The sequence below is a fragment of the Falco punctatus genome, assembly GCF_963210335.1.
Source record: "Falco punctatus genome assembly, chromosome: 4".
Classification (NCBI taxonomy): Eukaryota; Metazoa; Chordata; class Aves; order Falconiformes; family Falconidae; genus Falco; species Falco punctatus.
The window spans coordinates 109,614,121-109,637,124 of NC_137583.1; the positions used below are offsets into that span (position 1 = coordinate 109,614,121).

At 44.4% G+C, this 23,004-nt stretch overlaps 1 protein-coding gene across 1 annotated transcript in view; it reads right to left on the reverse strand.

Annotated features, from left to right (window-relative positions):
* Positions 1 to 3,899: 3,899 nt before the first annotated feature.
* Positions 3,900 to 23,004, reverse strand: part of EVX1 (even-skipped homeobox 1) — a 32,001-nt gene continuing 12,896 nt past the window's right edge. The window contains exon 3 of the mRNA XM_080385531.1: positions 3,900 to 22,482. Coding sequence (XP_080241657.1) covers positions 21,952 to 22,482 — 531 coding nt within the window. The 3' untranslated portion in view covers positions 3,900 to 21,951. The remainder of the gene's footprint in view (positions 22,483 to 23,004) is intronic.

Consider the following 23,004-nt stretch of genomic DNA (forward strand, 5'->3'; position numbering starts at 1 on the left):
TTAAATTACTTCAGCTGACAGAATGAAGGATTTCCTACCCTGATAGAAATCTGATTTTTTTCCAGTCATATGAGCTGGTCCAGTAAAAGATAACCTATTCCTACAAAGTTTAGGTCTCTTATCCTCAGGCCAGCTGCTACCTTAAATAATAGAGGCAATGCTGTAGTTGGCAAGTAGTGGCAAGTACCTTATTAGCTTCGTTCATTTCAGCAGGCTGCAAGCTATAGCCAGCCTTATCACCAGAAAAGTTAGTGTCTATGCTGAAGACCTTCACTCTCCTAACATCCTGTCAGGAAAAAATCCCACAATTTACACACCTGCCAGATTGAAATGGGGAATATGAGCAACTAAGGGCTTTTGTTTGCAACAGGGAGCTGAGTGGAGGCAAAACATAGCCTATTTGTTCCGACCTGCCCTTAAAAAAAAAAACGCTTTAGACTGGTTGCATACGACTGGTCACATTAGGGCTGCCATGGGAGAGGACCAGATTTGGCGGTCCCTTTGGCTATGTGCTCTGGGCCAGCACGAGAGCTGCTGCCCGCAGCCTGTCCACTGTGAGCAGGTGACTCACGTTTTGCCCTGAGAGGCATTTGGGCTCAAGCAGCCCTTCCTTAGGTTACCACAATGGTTACCTCCTTGTGGCCACAGGCAGGGACATTGGAGCTGAGACAGCTCCTGCTCACCCAGCAGGACCATGCAGCCCTTCCTGTCCTCACCACCAACACTCAGTCAACTCCATCCCAGCTAAGGAAGCTGCAGCTACAGTAGGGCCAGGACTTAACCCAGACACCCTTATTAAATGTATTTTCTTCTGGAAATTAGAGTACAGTAGCTGGTATTTTAGTTAACCTTTGCAATGACATATTTATTCTGGTGTACCCAATAATTTCTTATCGCAAATTTTTTTCCACATGGAAACTTTAGACATTTCTATTTCCAGAAACGGCCTTGAAAGAATTCGGTTCCCACTTCTCTGTAGAAGTGTGATTGTATTTGTAACAATTAAAAATGCCATTCCCCTTGGGGAAATGTCAGTGGTAATTATCACACTGATGATTCAGAGAATGCTTCCTTCTACAACTGGCTCTTGATAAATTGCTGGTACTTGTTTGACACGCTTAGTTCTCCTGTTTGATTAAATAATCATCAGGAAAATACCCACATCATCACTTCGTAGTCAGATGTCAGTCTCCTTTCATGCTGAAGCGCATCTCTCTTGCTGTTAAAAATCATAAACACATCACTATGTGAAAGCCAAAAAAGCTTCCAAGAACACATATGTGTGGCTTATAGTCAGTGTGTGTCGGTAGTAACTGGAATAGCTGCACATTTAAACCCACCTCTAAATGAACACCACTTGGGTGCAAAGTGCAGGGATAAAAAGCTTGCCTTACTTTGGCAGCAGTACATACCAATAATGATAAAAACCAATTAAATTTTTTCATGGAGCTGCTGGTCTTTTCTAGACTTGTTCATCATTGTCTGTGTTTCATTGTGCATTTGGCTTGCAACTCACACTGACCACATTTATTATGCCCTACACCACTGGGACAGGGATCAGTCAACAGAAACATTTCCACTGACTTCGGTGGGTGCTGGATAAAACTTTTCATCTCTTCATGAAAACGGCTCTCACTTCTTCTCCCTGTGGTCCCAGACTCTATATGTCTCACATCTTCACTCCGCTACCTAAAATCCTACTCACTCAGTCATTCTTTGTTGATGTTCTTTGCCTTAGCCTTCATTGCAGGCACCATGTTCAAATACTAATTTGTATCAGTATCTTCATATCTTGAAGTGGTAAACCACTGTAAACCCTACTGTGTCTTTCCTCTTCCTTTCATTACCAGCATGATTTCCAACGCTGTCTAAGTGAGACCAAAAGATCTCATTCCCACATGGTCTCAAATGGTCTCAAAAGAGACCATTCAGGTCACATTCTCAAAAAAATGTATGTTGAAAAATAGTACTATTTTATCCCACATTTCAATCCTTTTGGTAGCAGACTGCAGCTCTGGTTTTCTCCCTCCTTCTGCTTTATTTTTGAGTTCCCCTATTGCTAAAGATGCAGTTCTCGCTCACAAACATGCAAGAAATTCTCACATTCCAGTCCAAAGCCTTCATAGTTGTGATTCTTGGGGGGGGGGGTGGGGTGGGGGGGGGGTGGGGGTGTTTGTTTTCTCAGCCACCAGCCTATGTGTATACTTTATTCATTCTGACATTCAGTGAGGCATGTTGGTAGTTTCCACATACTGAAATGCATTTTCACTGCCCAAGTAAAATCCCTTCTGTCAATATTAGAACACAGTATACTGGTTTCTTTTTTTTCTTCTCTTTTTCCCAATCCCTCCCAATAAACAAATGTACCATCCCTTTAACAAGCAACAGTCTTTCATGGAGCAATGAATGGATTTTCCAAAAGTGGTTCAGCAGCAGCAGTTCTGGATTATGGCCTTCTTTGAACTCCTGATCCATCATATCTAATGTTCTCTCTAGCCCCTTGACTGATTTCAAATGGGTCTCTAACTGCCCAGAAGCTACCTATGCATTTGGCCAGACAAATCACATGAGCAGTTGTGAGGTGACCCAAACAGGGTACATAAATTATGTGTTTGGGATCAGATTCAGTTGCCCACTGTGCTAGATGCCACGTAGACCCTAATTAAAAAGACAGTTCTCACTCCAAGAAGCTCCAGTACTGCAATGGGGGAAGGAAACCAACACCTAGGAAGTGGGAACAACACATGACAAAAGAAGTATAAAACGGTGTTTAGAAACTAAGACAATTAAAGACCATTAAATAAAACAGCTTTGGAGTTGCAAGGTCAAATAATCGAAGTTAAGAAAAGCCGAAAATCAGATTGCTTTCACTCTACCTTTCCTTATGTGATTAGTGCTGTTTTTTTCAGCAGAAATATTTTGTCATTCAGGTAAGAGGTTATCAACCTAAAGAGCAGGTACTTCCTATTTTGTTTTGTCTGCATTGGTGTGCTCTCTGGGTACACTTACTGCACGTCATTCAAATCTTTGCCATGAAGAAAGAATTATTCATGGACATAGTCATAATATTTCTCACTGCAGGTTCACAGTGTCCATTTTCACAACACCTGCAGAGGCTCATTATGATAACCTAGAAAAGATCTCTCACTTAACCATGTTGTTGGTAGCCCTTCTTGTAGTGCTTACAAACAAGTCTCTGGCACTTGTTGAGCTGATGGTAGAAACCCATCACACATATTAGGAAGATGCTGGGATGGATCGTGCTAACACGTGGCTAGATTCCTGGTCATGAAGCAGCTGCCCTTTAAGCACTTGGCTCAGCCTACTGCTGAGGCAGGGGAACAATCATTGCCTTGAGAACATATTCCTGGCACTATAGAAGACTATAGCCTTCCACTGAAGATGGCTTTGGTGGAAGAGTTGAGTCAGCAGCTCTGTGTCACAGAGAACTGAGCCATAGAAATGCCTACAAGATGGAAAAGCCAGTTTGGGTCGACTCCATGCAAGGAGAATCTTCAGAAAATTTATAGCCAAATCCAAACACAAACTGATTCTTGAAGTAAAAGCTAGGCAGAACCTAAGCACTAATTCTAAAACTGCAGTTCTGAAAGTCTCTTTGCAAAGCAATCAACCCCTAAACTCCATATGTGCTTTTCATTTTTATTGTAAAGCTTCCCAGGTGCCAGGAGTTGTATCTGCTATCCCAGAACTGAAAAGTTCATCACATATCTGACTCCTACACTAGAACAGGAACTAGAAACTGTCCATCTCCACATCCTCCAAGAGGCTCAGTCAGGAGAGTGTTGTAGCTGTGTTCTGCCATCACCTATAGCATCTGGCTCCACCTAAAATGCTGCAGTTCGTTTCAAAATTTAGCTGAAAAAGAACCAACAACTCTCATATTTTTATATATATATGTATGTATGTATGTATGTATGTATGTATGTATATATGTTTATAGCTGCCTGTGCTTTACTTCTCTTAATAGGATTTACACCTCCTGTCTCACACTTCTCATGCTAGTGTCCTCATTCCCAAGCCATGGAATATTCTGGGGTAGAGGGACTTTCTTGTGTCACTGCCCAGGGAAGAAGTCATGATTCAATGGGTCAAAGACTGAGAACACAAGAGAGATGATGGCTTTGTAGCCAACTCAGCCTTAAAATACTCATAAAGAGCTCTTGAGAGCCATAATTTTTCAAAGATTTGCATGATGGCAACTTTGGAGAGCGTCTCAAAGGGATGCTAAAAGGCTCATCCTTGAATAAAGGCCACAAATGAATAAAGGCTGCCAAATTTCAAGACAGGGGAGAGCTGACCTATGTTTTTCCAAATAAAAGGTCAGCAGAAATTTTTAGCATGGGAAGAACACCATGTTTTTCTCCATATTCCTTCTTAGAAGTGACGGTTTATTTTCTGCATAAATATATGCACGTGTATATATAAATTCACCATTAAGTGTACACCCAGCATAGAAAATTTCTATGGTGTTTGGCAAAGTTGAAAGTTACTCAAAGAAGGATCATATCATGGGAAATATCGGGCAACTGCAGTAACAGGCAGGGTTATCAGCTTGGCCTATAACAAAACATATGGCATCAACCACTGGCAGATTTTCTGTTTCACATCACTGACCACATATTTCAGCAAGGAGCTGGTGAGAAAAAGTAAGTGGGGGAAGGGGAAATATGTAGCATATCTCTGCTCCTTAGAAAATACATATTACTGCTACCTGTAAGAAAATATGACCTACGGGCCAGCAACTTGACTTCCAAGAAGTGAGGAACATTTTTTCCTGAGCTTAAGCTGTGAGCTGGGACACGTATCTCAGAATTGGGAGGAAATAATGTGGAAAGATTGGGTTTGCCCATGGGGTTGTCCTTTGCACCTTTCTCAACTAGTCCTATAGCACACAACTGGTTAAAGACCCCTTGTAGTAAGTGGGAGGTGACACAGAAGGCTTTAACTCAGCTGCCTGCAGGATGATGAGACCAAACTGAAATTCTGTATAAAAGGTGTGCAGAGAATCATGCTCAACCATTCAGTAAAATGCAGTCAGTTGTGAAGAGTGGCTGTGCTTGCAAGGAGAGCCACTGTTTCCACTAGGCTAGTTCAAGGAAGCAGGGTTGAACTGTCAAGGAGACACTGTAGCTGATGGTTACTGGTAAAGCCTGAAGTCACTTAGCTGCTCAGTTTAGAGGAAAACATGTTTAGGGTTTTCTTGGCATTTACAGACATGGCAAGCCATTGAGTTAAGAGTAACAGAATGCCTCTCACTCTAATACTGCAGGCAAGTATTACATTGCTTGAGTGTCTCCAGGCTGGACTGCATAATTTCAAGGTAATACTTTATACAGTTTCCCCTGGTGGGAGTGCCACAAGGTGAACCTAGTTACAGCAATTCTTTCTGGTTTAATTTGTCTTTCGGGGGAGATTTTGGAAACTGCAGTTGTTCTTCCTCAACACTTGAAACATGAAAGCTGTGTTTTATTGTATCCACCAAAGCTCTATATTAGCTTAAAACCAGCTTTTCTGAATTTTTAAGCTCTATGAATTCTGATATTTTAAAAAATCAGTGTCTTTTACACATAGATGATAATAGGAATGATACCTATACTCAGTTTGGCATCTGCTTTCAGAGACCTGCTTTATATACTCATATGCACACACAACAATCATTGAATAAGTAACATTTGTGATGTTATATTTACTCTGATTAATGAAGAGAAAGGCATTAGATCTCCTGAGCCCTTGAACGCTGTTCTGCAATTATGTCACAACTGATCTTTATTGTTTCAACTGATTATTTAATTTCATTATGATTGTCTTAAGCTGACTCCTTTATAAATTAGGTCTTGCTATTAACAACAATCATTAATTACCTTTAAAGAAGGTTTGTGTCTGCAGAGGGAGATGTTGCACTTGTAAGTTCTGTTTCATCCAACTTTGGTTTTATATTGTTCGCTGCTGCCATTTCTGTGCAAGCTGCAGGGATGATCCAGAAGTCAGTGCATTTATTAATGATACTTCAGAATTTCTTGTGTGTAATGCTGAGGTTTGCAGATAGGCTATTAAAACCAAACCAATTAAAATGCAAATGCTGTTAGAAACAAGAAGGAAGTTGTTCTAGACCCAACAATTTGGACTACAAACTCAATGCCTCTTCAAGGGAGATGAATTAATATTGCAACAACTGAATCTGACTAGGGTGAAAAAATCATGACTAAATTCTAAAGCATGTATCTACTGAGAAGAGCATTAAGAGTGGTTGCAAGGTATGTACTTCCTTGCTACAATTTTAAAAACCCTTCCTCAAGCATCTGACAGAACAGGGAGGTTTAGTATCATGTGCTTTGCTACAAATACTGTTTGCCTACTGAAGCCGCTGTAAAAAAGGTAGCAAGAGCTCCAGCAGTACCCCAGGTCCCAGCAGTGAATCCAGAGGCTGGCATCAGGACTCCCTCTCCAAGAGCAGAGAGGAGCAGGCACAAGCACAACGAGACAACCCTTCCTGCAGCAGTCTGCATCCTGGAATGGGGCTGCTGTGTGCTCGTGTCTCTCCATTGGGAGCCAGCTCGATGACACCACATACCCTTTCTGCCTTTGCATGAGGGCTTCCTTCAGAAAAAAAGAAAAGTCAATTGTGTACAGCCTAGTCCCTCAAGCTGCTTGGGATCCCTATTTCCTAGTCCTTATTCCCTTGATCCTCTTTGCATTAGTGACTGGAGTCTGGCACCAGCCAAACTAAATGTTTCTGGGGTTAGGCAATTGCTGGACAGCTGGGCAGAGCTTTTGGGGAGGAACAGGTACCTTGGCTCTGCTGGAGCTAAGCCTGAGATACCTCTACTGGCCTATAGGTAAGCCTAATGTGAGGGGCAGAAGGGATTTTAAAATTATGCCACTGGAAATACTATAACATGAGAGAGAAGCAGTAGTATGCTTTTACCTGCAACATCGTGCTACTGCAGGTAGGACAGCAGAAGGATGCAAAACTAATGAATTATTAGAAGTCTGGAAAAGTTTAGCATAAATTTTTAAAGGCAAGAAAGTAAATGCAAGGGGAATTGGATGCATTACACAAAACAGCAGAAAGAACTCCCATGCAAAAACAGTTCTTTCAAATAAATAAATTCTGTTTAGCAGAAAATACCTCCTGGTTGAAATGATTGTCCCATTAAGTCATCAGCCTGTGTGGTAAAGCCAAATCACATGAATGTTAACAGACTAACAGACTAAACAGAAGTATCTGTGACAAAGGATAACTAGGCCACCACAACTTTAATGTGAGAGACAAATTCAAAGTTGCAAAGGTATTTGAAACACAGCAGAAAGTATGTTTTCTTAATCCAAGTATCTAAAAAGTGCTGAAGGAATGAAGTGTACGATTGAAAACACATGCCCAAACTGAATGTGAAACTGCAAAGTGATGCATGGTGTAGGGACTAGCTTTGTTTGCAATAACCCTGGAAAGAATTGACACAATGCCAAGGTGTTGGCACTGGTGTCTGGTAGCAAAATGCAGCTGGAGGATGAAGCTCTGTTAATGACACAAAGGTTTTACTAAGTCTCTTAATTAAATCTACACTGGTATCTTCTATAGCAGGTTGGCTTCTGACACTGGAAAGAAATGGATAAAAAGTGAATTCCAAATAGATAGTGGAGCTGAATACAACATAATCACAGCAAGTGCCGTGTCCAAGGTTAAAATTCAAAGCTCTGCACATTTCAAATAGCAAGAGCAAAATGAGTCCATTTGGCAAAGCTGTTCTGGCCTGGCTGCTAACAGACAGAAGAGTTTGAAATAGTGGAATAAAAAGTCCCAAATGTGCTTGATTGAAGAGCAGTCTGCAAATGCAGATGATCAAATTGAGTAGATAACCTATCTATGGAATTGAATTCTAGACTTCCTTTCAAAGAATGCCATGATACATTGAACAATACAGGGTGCATGAAAGGCATGTAGCAAATCTTATAATTCTGCAGCAATTTCAAAGAGGTTGGGAAAAAATCAGCATACCAAAGTTAAAATGAATAGTTGCTCCCAGGCAGAGCCATAGAAAAAATAGTGTAAGATCCAACCAACAAAGAATGAGAAGATGGTAACACAACTAATTGTCACCAAAAGTGTTTTTTTCTTTGTCTGCTTTATTAAGAAAGAATCCTGTTAATAGGATCTGCCTGGAGTTTTTTTAATCATAATATGTTTGGTTGGCCAAGATATCTGCATTTCTTTAGCAGATTCTGAATGCCTTTTGATTTAATCCAGATTGAGACATAAAAACTAATGCTATTTGAGTGTAACACATATTAAATGGGTTGGAAACCGGATAACTAATAGATCAACAGAGGAGACAGTCCCCATGCAAGGGAGAACTATCACAGATCCTCCAGCAGTTCTTCTATGGATCACCACTGCTAATTAATTTTATCAATATTTTCGGGGGGGGAATTGCTGGAAAAGAATGTGAATTTCTTTGAACATAAATATATTTTAAGGACATGTCATCTTGACTAAGTTACCTGGACCACATGCTAAATGGCCCCACGTCTGATCCCACAATTGTCTTTATCACGGGATGTGGATCTGGGGCAGCCTATGGTTGAAAGGGTTGAAAACTCTGAAGGACTGAGAATCACTGAATGTAAATTCCCAAGGTGATGTGATAGCTCATAGGGGTAATACAAAAGGAGGCAGCAAGCACAGAGAGGTTTTTTTAACTACATGTGGCATAAATCCATCACTAGAATACAATCTTCGCTTTGGAAAGGATGCAGACAAATTGAGAAAAGATTCAGAAAAGCACAAGAAGAACAATTCAGATTCAAAGACACCATTTAATATTTTTTTTAATACATACATGTATCCTTACTTCTAATTTGTCATTACTGAGCATTGTGCTAAAGGTCTCCATGGTGGTATAGAATGGGGGCTGTAAAAGTTGTCACAAAAGGACTGAACGTAAATAGACTGAGATCAACAAATCTCTAAGCTATTGACTAAGGGCTCCGGTGATGTAGCTGTCCTTTGCTAAACCAGATGTTTAGTGCCATAGGCTTTCCACAGCATGGGTTTAAACAGCATGCAGAGTTTAAAAAGTCAGAATCAGGTAACTATCAGGTTGCGAACAGCCAAAAAGACATAGAAGCAACCAAAATTATTATGTTAAAAACATGAGAATCTATGCACTGTATAAGAAGACATGTTTGTGAAATCATTCTGGAAGTGTCCACTCACTACAACGAGTGGCAGAGGGTTAAAGAAAGACTGGGGATTTGAGGAGGAAGCAAGAGGAATGCCTAGATGAATATCCATACAAACTTTCTGGAGATCCTTCCATGCTTACAAATTACAAAAAGCAGAAAGTCTAAAGTGTCCTCAGGACTTTGCTTCTGGTCTGATGCTGAACTTCTGCTTAGGTGGAAGAATGGGACATGTACTAATAGGAGAAAAGCTGTATGAATAGTGTGTCTTGTTCATGGGTAAGGGAGTGGCTGGGAATTAGCTAGAACAGCAGAAGAGTGTTAGTACAGTGACTCCAGGGAAGACAGCTGAAGATACAAACATGGTTCCAGCTGCAAATATGGTATAATAAACAACAAACTTTGAGCCAGCATAACAAAGAATGCAAAGAAAAGGAATGTTAAAGATTCTTCTACAGCAGTGCTAGGGTGTGCGGATAAAGCATTCAGGGAACAAGAAAGTCTTATTGGCAAAAAGATACAGGCAGCATCACTAGCACCTGGTTAAATGAGTCATGTGAACAGAGCATCACATTCAGATTATGACCTGGATAAACAGAGAGAGTAAGTGAAAGCAGTGAGCAGAAGGAGGGAAGACCAACTTCATAATTATAACTTACAATGAAAAGGTCTCAACAGCATATGGCTTGGTGTACTAACTAACAAAGACCAGGGATGCTGACAGGGGTGTGTCACAAGCCGCCAAACAAACCCAAGAATGGGATGAATTACCTCTCAAACATTTGTCTGCAATATCTAGGAATAAAAATAGTAGCATCTGGACAAACTCAGTTCAGCATGTGTGCTACTTTATCTCATGCAACTAGCAGTAAACCATCACTGATAGTTTCTAAAAATCATGGATAATTCCCCAACTTGAAAGGCATGTTGTCCAGCATGCAAAGAACTATTTTTTGAACCTTGTTATGATGAATTAATTTTCAGACTGGAAATGGGTGGGTGGCTGGAGACCGGAAATTACATTGCATATAAGCAATATCTACATGGAGGGGGGCAGCTTCTTAACTTTGGAACAAGTCCTGGGAAAGAGTGAAATGAAGGCAAATAACTGAAGTGAAAAGATCACCATACAATATGCAGAGGGAACTGTATTACATAGCAATTAGCATACATTAAATGTTATAAAATGCAGGAAGTTGACAAAGGAAACTAAAGACAACAGGGAAAATCCAGGAGTAACAAGCAGTGAAAGGGGTAAAAAGCAGTAAGAAAAAGCTCTAAAGTATACAGAAAACAAAAGAAATCCTCTCAACAGTGTGGATCTAGTAGTAGCTGGGAGTGGAAAATCAGTGTTTTAATCATTTAGAAATCAGGCTGATGTAATCTTAACAAAAGAGGAAGAGTAAGTACTTTTCACAAGATTGTGAACTAAAGAGGATATTAAACAATGCCAAGTGGGACAGAAAATAATAACGATCAGTGAATTCACAAAGTCTTTAAAGAAGTGACTGAGTAGAACTCTGATTTTTTTTTTTACAAGAAATCTTAGAATACTGGTGAAATTTCAAAGGAGATAATGTTGTGTTTCTACTCAGGAAAGAAGGATGTGACCAGGTAACTGTGGGCTGATTTGCATGGCACCAAGAGCAAAGAATATAACAGCAAAACTGACATGGACTGAATTTAATAAAAAATTCAGGAGAGGAATGTAAGTTACTTCAATCAACATATTTTTATGAAAAACAGGTGTTGGCATTGCACATTCAATTTATTTTTGTGAAATTATGGGTTTAGTATATAAATGTCTCAGCCTAGGCTTTTGTAAGGAAGTTGCAACGTTCTAATCTCAACACATTACACAATATCCCTATATTATACAGTATCCCTAATCGGTAGATGTCAGAGAGTACTTTAAGCAAGTTAAGAATTGGCCTATTTAAAGAGCACAAAAAATTGTTGCTGGCATAGCCATCATCATGAAATGGGATTACAGCTAACGAGGTTCTGCACAGACTGGTGTATTCAGCACTACTGGCTGTTGTAATCAGGTGGTGGTCAGAAATATGTACAACACAATGTTGATCAAAGTTGTGTCAAGGATGCATGCGCCACATTGTGCATGTGGTACCTGCATACCTACCTAGCTGTTACCACATCTGTGAAAAGAAGATGACACACAGAAAAGAGATATCAGGGGGCTTGAGACAGAGAAAGAAAAAAGAGATTTTTTCTTTCTCTAGTAAATCTGTTTTTCTAGGTAGCAGGGCAGCCCTGCAGCTAAGGTGCATGAATGTCACAGAGAAATTTGACCTGACAAACAAACAGATTCTAAATATTGCGAAATATAAAATAAGACATTTAGGAACAATGGCTGCAAGCTGTCCTTACAGACTGAGGAACGAGGAACTTGTCCTAGAAAACAGAAGTGGAGAAAAGCAATGTTATAGTGAAGAAATGTGTGAACATGAGGTCCCATTGCAGTGCTGCAGAGCTGCATTTGGGTTAGTGCAGTTCTTTGTTGCCTGTACAGGAAATATTAACTAGAAATAAAGACAGACTGCTGCTGGAACAAATGCTAAATACCCTCACACTGTCTAGGTAGTTACAGCTTCCATACTTTGAGAGAGGAGACTTTAAAATTGGAAATGGCATAAGAGAAAGCCTCACTCAGAGCTCAATAACTGAAGAAATTGCCTCACACTGACAGGTCACACAAATTTAATTTGCTTAGGTTGTCAAAGTGAAGACAGAGAGGTACTTTACTACAGTATGTAAACTTCTTTCATGGAAAATACTGGATAATAAAAGTTTAGTAATTTAGCTGAGAAGAATAGAAGGATAAATTGCTGAACTATTTTTATTAGAAATAAAGAAAACTGGAGGTTTCTTTTTTTTTTTTCCTCATCTATTATGTTTGCTTTTGCCAGTGAATATTGATTGGCATATACGACCAAGATTCTCCATAACCTGGTACATTAGGTCACATATAGGCACCTGTTTTGAAAATCCTTTGCTGTCAAACGTATCATATTGGGCTCAGTAAAAATTAACTGGGAGAAATTTAATCGTCTGTGATGTACAGATCAAGCTGTAGGTTCTGGAGTTAAACTATCTGTTTATAAAGCAAAATTTTAACAAGTGTGGGAAATAAGTTCTTGGAGACTTACTGAAAAAGCATCAATGGGATAACAGCAACTCTAATTTCTACTGGTGTGGCAGATTATGGTAGATATCAAGTAACAACCCTTGTTTGAAAGAGTGGTTATGACAAACTGAAATGACATGCACACAGATGCTCAACTTTACAACTGCTTTTCCAAGGAAAGGTGTTGTGAGAATTATGCTACTGCATAAAAAAATGATTGGGGCTATCAGGGTAGAGAATTTTGCCTTTGGAAGAATTATATGCCGATGATACGGTGTTGCCATATCACCATGAAGCCATGCATCATGGTGTAGAAATGCCATCCCAACTGCCTACCTGGGTATTTAGTTTAAAATCAGACCTTGGAGTGTCTTTCTTTTGGCCAGAGTGAGGCTGGCACTGAAGACAAAGTGAGCACGATTTGCATTCAATGTAGGAATTGTGTAAGATTCTGAATATGTTAAAATTGTGTGATATGGCTGATCATCACTAGCTCCAAATCCCAGGTGACTACCCTATGGTAGTATTAAGTGCAATTTGGTTTTGACCGGGGAATGCTGGTTTGGGAAATACCTTCTGGGGCAATGCCAGGGAGATCAGCACTGGGAGCCAGCACGGTTAGTATCAGCATCTCTGGAGATCCCACACCAAACTGCCGCTGGTGAATATGGCTTTTCCTCTGTGAAGCAGCATTAGAAAATGGAGATCACGTTGCCCTTTCTCCTGTCTGGCACTATTACCTTACAAATGCTTGGGCACAGTCTTTGAGATACAAGTGGCCAACAGGAATACACTATAATACAAAAATCTGTAGGTGTGTCAGAGACATGGGTGTTGGCTGCCCTACTGACATCAAAAGTAGGGAACCGTAATTAGGAATGCTACTGCCTTTTTTTTCTTGGAGGACCTGGTGTCACGATCTGAAGGTAAGTGAGATTAAATGGGCTAAATAGATGCAGGAGTAACTGCCTCCTTACCAGCAATGAACGATTCAGTTTCTCAGTGCTGCAGTACAGCTCTGTTGTAAAAACCTGCCTTTGTGACCCAAATGACACGCAAGCTTTTCAGGTGGGAAGCTGTGATGGCCAAAGCAGAGGGAGAGGGGTATGGGGTCATGTACTCTCTATGTTCTGGTACGTCGTGAGCCAGTGTTCATGGGCAGTAACACACTGCTTGGGGCTGGGAACGGCTGAGACACTCAAGCTTGTCCACTCGTCCACATTTCAGCTGCAAGGGGAGCATAAACATTAGCAAAGCTAGGGTTTTCTCCCTCTTCTTTTTTTTTTCCTCCCTTCTCTTTTCTGTATGATTTTCTACTTAATGTGTAGTTGGCAGAGGAAGCAAGTCTGTGCTCCTTTCTAGCTGAAGGTTTAGTAAATCAGAACTTTTGGGTTTGTATTAAATTTTATTTCAGGTCAGGTCATTTGTGGAAAGTGGTTTTGGAACCTATGACTCAGTATCTCCACATCAGAGAAAACTTCCTTCCCTAAAGTACACAGACTTGAGTAAACATTAGAATAATTGTAGGATAATTCCCAGGAGTGATTCACAGTCTATGGGAGTACAAGACCACATATTAATCGTGTGGATCTAGTAATAGTAGTTGCTTTATTTGCTCTGTATTTCATCTTTGATCCTGTACTGCAATAGCAGTAAGCAAACTTCCCCTAAGTAGGCAAAAATGTATTTGGGGATGAGTTAGTACCTTCAGAGTTTGTCCCAGCCAGGCAAGGTAAAAAGTGTAAAAGTTTTTTAATGTAAATTTAGCAAGGTGAAATCAAGCTATTGGAAGAAATGGCTGAACAGACTGCTAGGGTCTTTTCTTTTGGATAAGAAATTGAGAGCACTCATCCCAGTGCAAATTAAGGTCTCTCTATAGAGTGAGGAAACAGCATTTTCAGGCTGTAACTTTTGGTGGCAATGCACGACACACATGTAGGACTTAGCTTCTGGGTACTGGACATAAAAGATGCCCCTAACGTAACACTGTATTGCTGCTCAGGAAAGATGTGGCAAAATGACAATATTTTAATGCTGAAAACGCAAATGCAGAAGAGCAAATAAAATAGTTCAGCTTACAAATATCGATCAGAGATGCTTTCCTGTAAAAAGTCTGGTGACTGAATTTCTAGGTGTACCCGCATATCAGGGATTGATGGCTCCCGAGACAGCCTCAAACTGCCTGCCTTCCCCTGAGACGCCTCTGTCAACAGCGGGTTTGAGAAGTCAGCATCACTTTCTGTTCTGCCAAATTTATTTCCTTATTAATCAAAAAATCTCATCTTCCTCTGACTTCAGGTAGTTTTTTTTAAAAAAAGGAAAAAGAAAAAAAGAAAAGGAAAGAAAGCCAGAATTGCATCAAGGTGAGCTTCCAGTGACTTCTAACACGCCCCTTTTGAAGGTTCTTGTCAAGTACGAACTTTCCCCCCGCCTTTCTCTTTCCGAGCGACTTGTGATCTCAGAAATGTATTTTATACGTTTGATGGATGAAGCGATCAATTTCTTTTTCGACCGAGCGTTTTTGGTTTGGAATAAATTGGCGACGCTTTTTCCTCCCTGCCTGTTTGTGTATTTGTTTTGTTTCCTTCTCCCCCAAGGTAAATCTGGATTGCTGTAATGGCATCTATATATTACAGTACGTGTCATCTAAATAAGACGCTTTATCAAACGTCTTTAAAACTGCAGTCAGCCTCGTTTAACCTCTAAAATTACGCTTAACAGGCGACCTTCATTAACCAAATTTGAAGGAACGTGCTGTGTTTCAAGCAGTGTCGTTTCCACGCTGACGCCCCCCCCCCCCCCCCCCGCCCCGTAACGAGAGCGGGATTTGACCGCGGGGGCTGGAGTAAATGCGGGAGCAGCTGCCCCCCGCACCTCTCCCTGCCTGGGGACACTGGTGTCTGCGGGCACGGCCGGTGTGCAAGCAGCTGGTCTCACGTTTGCGAGGTCGTTTCTGCCCTCCTGCGCGGAGGGATGCAGGATTCGTGCCGACCGGCCGGATTATTTATTTGTTACCTTGCGGGCAGGGCTTGCCGGGAGAGCGCTCGCCGTCCCCGCTCCCGGGTTGTCCCAGAGGACACCAATTAAAGGCACTAATTGGACAGCGATACATCAAAGTCCACCGCTGAGACTAGCTCCTCGGAGCTCCGGGGGTCCTGTACTCAGGCTTTTGTTTTAGGCACCGGCGTTGCTCCAGGTTCCCGTGTCGGGCGGCGCAGGAGGGAGCAGGGACACACACCCACGAACCCGCATTTCTCCGCTCCGCTGCCTCAGTCGCTCACGCTTCCCCGCTCCAGCAGTGCCCGGAGTGGGGGCGTCCCACGCTCCCCTTCGAGGTGCAGGAAAACTGCACTGACTCGGGGCTCCCGGCTCACCGGGAGGACGTGTCACCGCTGACCCTCGCACACCCCCACCCACGAAAGCCACTTCTCCGTGGGCAGTGTGACCACCCCTCTCTGCGGCCAAACTTAGGTGGCTCCCGGGAGGTCTTCGGTGACTCCTCGCCCTCAGGAGTTAGAACGGGTCGGCAGACCCGCGCTGCCCACGGGTGCTCGGAGCTCCCACCCTCAGGTTCCTATGGACAAGGGACGCGGGGCCGAGCTCTGACCCTAACACCCCCCAGGTGCTCCCACCGGGCCGCCTTCCCTGTACGTCGGGGTGAGCCTCTTCGGGGCAGCAGGTGTTTCTCCGAGCCCGGGATCACCTCTCCAGTTGGGGCAGGAGCATCAAACGGCCAGTGCTTCAGGGCCAGGGGGCATAAGGGCTTCAGGTAGGTCTGTGTTTGGAGAAGGGATGAGGAGAGGGAGGAGGCAGTCACACACTGGGACACCGACGAATAAACCCTGCTTTCCATCTCTTCTTCGAGAAATGCAACAATTCTCCCCGTTACCAAATGGCCTGCTTCGGCTTTCGGAGAGGTTTCATTAGCCCTCAGTCATTCGGGACCTCGGGCTTTTCCGGGTGCGGCTCGCCCAGTCCCGAGGGAAGAGCCGGCGTTTCCAGGAGAGGAGCGAGGATGCTCTGCCGGCTTCTCCCCGAGCCAGGCGGGCACCGCGCCGCTGCTCCCCTGGCCCGCGGGGAGGTCGGCAGTGTGCAAAGCTGGGGAAGGCTCAGGGATCGGGCAAAAGCAGGGCCGGTGGTGCACGTGTGTACCCCCAACGAGCAGTCGGAGGCAGAAAATGGCAATCCTCCCCACAGCCGGGGCTGGCATCCCGAGGCTGAGCCGCAGCGCGGTTTGCGTGTTACCGTGTGGTTAAAAGCTGCTTTTTAACGTGTCTTTTCTGCAGGCACGGCTCTCGGGAGCAAAGCACGGCCCCGCGGCGGCGGGGCTGGATGGCCCACGAAGGAGCGGCGTCTGGCGCGGGTGGCTTCACCGCGGAGCCTAAGAGCCGATACGGCAGGGCTGGAGTTTGGCACTGGTCCCCTTTATACTCCACCTGCAGCTCCGCTCCCTTCCTCGGGCCGGGGAGGATGTGCCGGCAGAGCGAGGCGGTGTTTGATCATTTACTGCCCACGGAGGCATTTGTTTTTCATTTTGCAAACGCTTCCCTTTAAGTAATTGTTCCTGTTAAGAGCGTATACCTTTCACTGGGCTTTGCCGCGCTATAAATAATCTCGATGAAGATGCAAGGATATGACTTTCACAAGATTGGACAATTGATTAAATCTGTGACCTGCAATTGCGAATAATCTTGGAAGGCTATTTAAACAGATGAAGGCCTAAATTGTCTTGCTTGTATCTGAATTAATTTCTCATTCATCATCATTATGGAGTGATTGGTTCTATTCAGGCTTTGCAGCCTGCTGGAACGAAACTGGATTTAAATGAGACTGTAACACAATTTAAATGCTCCCCAGCTTTAACGAGGCCAATCGAGCAGCTGCAATAAATACAAATATTTTTCTAAACAGCCTTGTTTTAAATAATTACTTAATACTTTCATGTGATGTTCTTAAGTGGCAATTTCTGCCTCTTAAGTCCCAGGCACTTCTTTGGAGAGAGGGCAGCAAAGAAAATCACTTTGTATGTTTGCTTTGTGTGTATGTGTGCGTGCAATACACCGATGGAGTATTCTTTAAAATGAGGTTTATAAATACTAATATGAACCTAAGCTACGTTCTTCGTGGCAGGTACACTCAGTTTAACTGATTAAAAAAAAAAAAAAAAAAAAAAAAAGCCAAACGGTGAATTGGAGGCCAGAGATTGTGATTTATTTGTTTTCTTGTTTGAAGATCCTGAACTAGCTATCTCTTCTTCCCCATACTTTACAGAGAGGAAAGAAGAAAAACTTTCAAAGACAAGGACCAGATCTGGCGGGGACCTCCCTAAACGACCCCAATCGCATCCCGTCCCCGGCGCCAGACCTCCAGACCTGCACGGGGGTCAGCCCGCCCGCGGGTGCGGAGCGGGGACAGGACTCTCCCGCATTACAAAAGGAGCAGCGAGAAGATCTGGAGGGAGCAGGCAACAAACAAGGGGCTCCGGGGGGGAAGAATGTAGCAAAAGGACATGGGACTGGTTTCCTTCCCCTTTCACACCCACCCAGGAACCTGATGCGCCTAAATGAAGCCATTTGTGTTAACGAGGCTCCAGCTCATCCTGACGTTGGCTTTAGCCCAGGGTGACACTATTGTAAGCGGCAGGACAGCGGACCTTGGGGTAACATATGGTGGAGGGTGTTTTCAGAGGCTAAACTCAGCAGTAAAATAAAGTAGCCGGGCGAGCAGGAGAATCACAGAAAACAAAAGGATTCTTCAGATACACAAGCCACAAAGCTAAAGGTGCCGTATGCCTTTCTGCAGGTGCCGGCAAACGACCTAACAACACAGCAGAAAATGTGAAATATGGAGAGCCGATTTTCTAACGATTTGGGCGGTGGAGTAAAGAATAGCGCTGGGAAAGCAGATCCGATCCAGTTTAATCGTACAGCCTTAATAAAAACATATAGTCTGAGACGGGAAAGTAAGCAGCAGTGTCGGTGCTATCTCACTTAATGGTACAGGAGGTGACACATAAAACACAACAAAGATGGGCTGAGTGATTTGATAGTAACGGAGCAATTTAATGCGCGAGTTACAGCACTGCTCCCCGGGATCCTTTAGGCTTAACCCGTTCTCTAGAGCTCATCTTCTTCCTCTTCTAGTCCTTTTTTTTATTAGTATTATTATTATTCAGTTGTTTAAAATGAGCATTATCCCAAACATATGCAGAGCAATCAGCTCGGTCACACTTACAAGAACACGCTTTAATAAGGCAATCAATCAAACGCTAACAAGGGGAAGGCCTTTCGGAGCTGAATTTGGCTGGCTGGGAAGTGGACCCGATGCGGCACATGGGGTACCCCGAAGACAGCTCCGCGCCCGCTGCTGACAAGGGGGCAGGTGCCCGTCGCCGACTCCCCCAGGGCCTCACCCTGATTCTTCGAAAGGTCTCGTCCCCGGCCAGGAGGAGGCAAGGGAAACCCACCTGCCCGATGGCAGTGGGTCGGGGCCAGGGGCAGAACCTGCTGCCGGCTGGGTGCCCTGTGTCCGCGCTGACCCACGCGTGCCCGGAGCCGGCGCGCCGCGTGGGGCCGTGGGCACCTCCGCCGGCGGCGAAGGCGTTAACGGCACCGGCCCCACGCAGCAAAAGGAAAATTTCATTATGAAGTAATGAGTAATTCCTCCCAGTGTGATGTATTGTTATATCTTCCACTTCAATTTAGGAGCGCAGCGGCTCAATTACCTAGAAAATACAGTCAATTAAAGGCTGCTGATTGGACACGAGGACGGATCATCGATCTTGTACTTTCCAATATCGCTCCAGACACCTCATTTTCCCTCCCCTATTAACTGAAAATACTCTTGGCATTACCGCGACCCGCAGCCTATTTACCTGTCGCAGGCAATCTCTGCCCCGTGACCGAGCCACGGAGAAATTCACGGCCACCCTTCCCCGCAGCATCCTCCAAGCACGGACGGCTGGGAAGGCGGCAGTGGCCGCCCGGAGCAGCGGGGCAGAGGGGGACCGTGCCGGCTGCGGGCGAGCCGCGTCCCACGCTCCCGGTCTCTGCCTCCCTGCTGCCCGCTCCTTAAGGGAGGATGTCCTTTTTAGGGTGGAAGCGGTAAACAGCAGGTTAAACATTCTCTTTCTCGCACACACCTAGGTATATAAAATATATGTACTTGAAAATTTTATATATATATATATATTGCCCAGTGCCCCAGCCGATGGCATTTTGTGAACTAGGCATTTTGCAAGAGCAAACTGCTGCCGCAGTGGCAGCATCAGCCCTGGCCGGATCCTGCCCTGCGATCGCTGCCCAGCAGGTGCCTCTGCCTGGCCAGGAAAGAGGGGGGCGTGAGCCATCTAGGACCCCCTGGTTTTGCTGAGCAACGCTCAGCTGCCCCCCGGCCTCTTCAGCGTTCCCTTCTCCCGGGGTCGCCAGGGGGGTCTCATCAGGCACTCGCTCCGCAGCTCCTGGTTTGTTGGACTGTGGTTCTTCTGTCTGCTAAAAGACAAAGTAAGAAGGGGAAAGGCTTGCAAAGCTCGGATGTTGTTCGGCGCTGCCCTTGGACGCTCTTTACGATTGTTATTTCCGGGGGGGGTGGGGGTGGGGGGGTGGGGGGGCAGTATCTATTTCTGAGTCTCCAAAAAGGGCCATCGGTTTCCAGGTCCATGAGGACATCTCATTCAGAAAGGGCGGAACAATCTGCCCTTTAATGATTTAAAGATGGTGAATTTGGATCAGTTTTTTAAAAACTCTAATAAACAAATTTTTTTGATTGGAAAAATACATCCTGGCACTCCCGTGTCTCTTCCCTGCTCTCCATCAGCTATAGCGAAACGCTGCTATTCACTCCCTGTCCTAAGGACAAAAAGTCTCCGTTGTAACAATAAACCAGAGGCTCCTCAGCAATTTAACACAAAGTAGATAGCGGAGGTGTCAACACGTCTTTGTTCTGTCCAGCATTTATTTTCCTGCTTGTTGAACTGTAACTATTAGAAACTGCACGAAGGTGAAACTCGTCTTAAGCAACACTTTTACTTTTTTTTTTTTTTTAACAAGCACAATAAAAATATGGATGATGTGTTGTTAAAATGTGTCTGTTGTTATTATCGTTGTTGATGGTGTTGTTGTTACTGAGTTTTATTCCGACATGATAACAAATTATGGCAGTGTATTCTTTGGGCTATTTTAAAATAGAATGAAGTAAACAATTCCGGTTCGGGAAGAAACTACTACCCAGCCCCGTGTACATGTTTTTTAAATGTTAGGTTGACAGAAATCCAAGCAAAAGCAATGATGCTACCTCCTTCCGAAATACCTGAAAGAGGAGGCGGGGTGGTGGTGGGGGGCGCTTGTGAAAGAAATACCCGTCAAGAAGGAAGAAGGATCAGTGTGAAGAACTCTTACAAATGTAAAGATTAGGGGTGGGGAAGGAGACACAAAACCCAACGCATGAATTAAATATATTTTTTTTAAAGAAAGAAAAAGGAAGAAAGAATGAATGAATGAAGACTCAAGACGCAGCAAAGAAAAGTCAATGATAGAGCTGGAAGCTGAAGTACAAAGGAAGGGAAATCGCCTTTGCTCCAATTTACAGACTGGTGATTGTCTGAAGGAGTTGTGCTCCCTGTCACATAATCTCTTCCCTTGGCGGCTTGTTAGCGTTTGGCACGGGGTCTCTGCTCACAGAGCATTATACATTCGATATTCAAAAACCCTCTTTACATATACATCACTTGCTAATTTCGCCAGTGTGTGCACATTTCAGCGACTGATAATAGGACAATAGTTACTTAAAGGACAAATAGCTCTGACCCATAAAGAGGCAGGATCTCGTATATTTTCCCTGCCAATTCCAGTTTGCCTCTTAAAAATAAAAGTTGGAATGAAAGAGGAGACGAAATGCTGGATTTCTGCTCAAAACGAAGGAGGAGACAAGGGAGAGTAAAGAATGCAATTAAACCACGAAAGTAATATACAGAATGACAGTTTTTCTTTATGGTAAACCATTGTTTTTCTTTATAGAGACAATTGGATAATACTGTTGTTGCAATCCAGAAACCTTTTGTTTTTGCTGTTTGCTCGTTGTTTTTATTTTCTGAACACTGGTAGATTACATCTTTGCTTTCTTCATGCGCACAAGCCATTTTGTTATCAAGGTAATGTTTCTTTCAAGTATTTCAGATTTTCCTTCTCCGCCTAGTAGGTTTGTGCATAAGGTTTGTTGCTGCGACCCGCAGAAGCCCCAGCCCTTGCTAAGAAGTCTATCCATGGAAAAGAAAGTCTCAGCTCGTTTCTGTATATTACCGAAATGCATTTTATTCGGGTTGGTTTTCTTCCTTTTCCGTGCCTCAGACCTCAGATCTTTCTCGGAGATAAGTCATTAGTAATTTCTTCCCTCCTCCTCCTCCTCCTTCTTCTTCTTCTTCTTTCCCCCCTTGGAATGTAAATCCTTCCAAGACTGAGCTATTGTTAGTCTTTTTTTTTTTTTTTCCCCCCCGTAGGTGTCCACTTCTGGGGAGAGAACACGATTAAATAAACATCGGCTGTTAGGTACATTAACTGGAAGAGAAGCCCGGGAAAGGGAAGAGTTTTTAATAACCCTGAGACTAAGGTTTATCTCGTTAAAGGTACTTCTTCTCGCTGGTCCATGGAAACTGAGGTGGCTTTGCTCAGCACAGAGGGTGTGAAAGTGAGGAAAGAGTCAGTCCTGGTTGTGGCCGAACAGGTAAAGTCTGATCCAGAGGGTCTCTGTGCCAGTCCGTTGGACTGGCCGCTGTGGCAAGCCAGGCAGGAGCAGGGGTTGCCCCCGGCGCTGCTGAGTCCATGAGTCGGGGCAGGGTAGAGAGAGGGATGTCTGAAGGCGCACAGAAGTTCTGGTCTCGGGTAGGGGTGGGAGAGGACCCTGAAGGTGTCCAGCGGCCTCAGGGGGGTACTGAAGGGGGTGGCGGCAGAGGCCGATGTGGCGCCGATGCCCATGTGGGAGTAGTAGGGCAGGGGCAGGTGGGACGGGAACGGGTAGGGCAAATTGCCGGTGGCCGCCGCGTGGCTCATCATGTAGGTATAAAACGCCGGGTCGGCCGGGTGAGGCCAGGTCATGGCCAGGCGCTGCCGCTTGTCCTTCATCCTACGGTTCTGGAACCAAACCTGCGGGGAGAGGGGAGGCGAGAGCCGTCATCCGCCGCCGCCCCGCTCCGCCCGACCACCGGCCCCGGCCCCGGCCCCTGCCCCGAGGCGGCGCGGGCGGGAGCGGGGCTGCCGGCGAGCGGGGGCCGGCGCCAGCTCTCGCTCCCAGAGGGAGTTGTCATCACGTACGGAGGGATCAGTTAAGCCCCTATAAATCTGCAGGGAGACCCGGTGGAGCAGCCCTTTTAGGGTGCTTGTTTTCCTTTCTTCTTGCCAGGGCTTGTCCTGCTGACCTCCCCCGGCTCCGGGCAAACCCGGCAGCTCTGCCTCCCTGCTGCCGTTTTGCAGTCAGAACTACCTGAGGTTATTGTTACCATTTTTATTTTCACGTGCAAACGTTTTTGAAAAGGCAAAGCAAAGCGAGATCGAAACAAGATCTGCTACTGGCTTCCTCTTCCCTCCCCCAAGAGCTGAGACTGGACTGCAGGGAGGATTAAAAATAATCTGCTAGGGAGAGGCCGGATTAGCGGTGCTGGCTGGGAT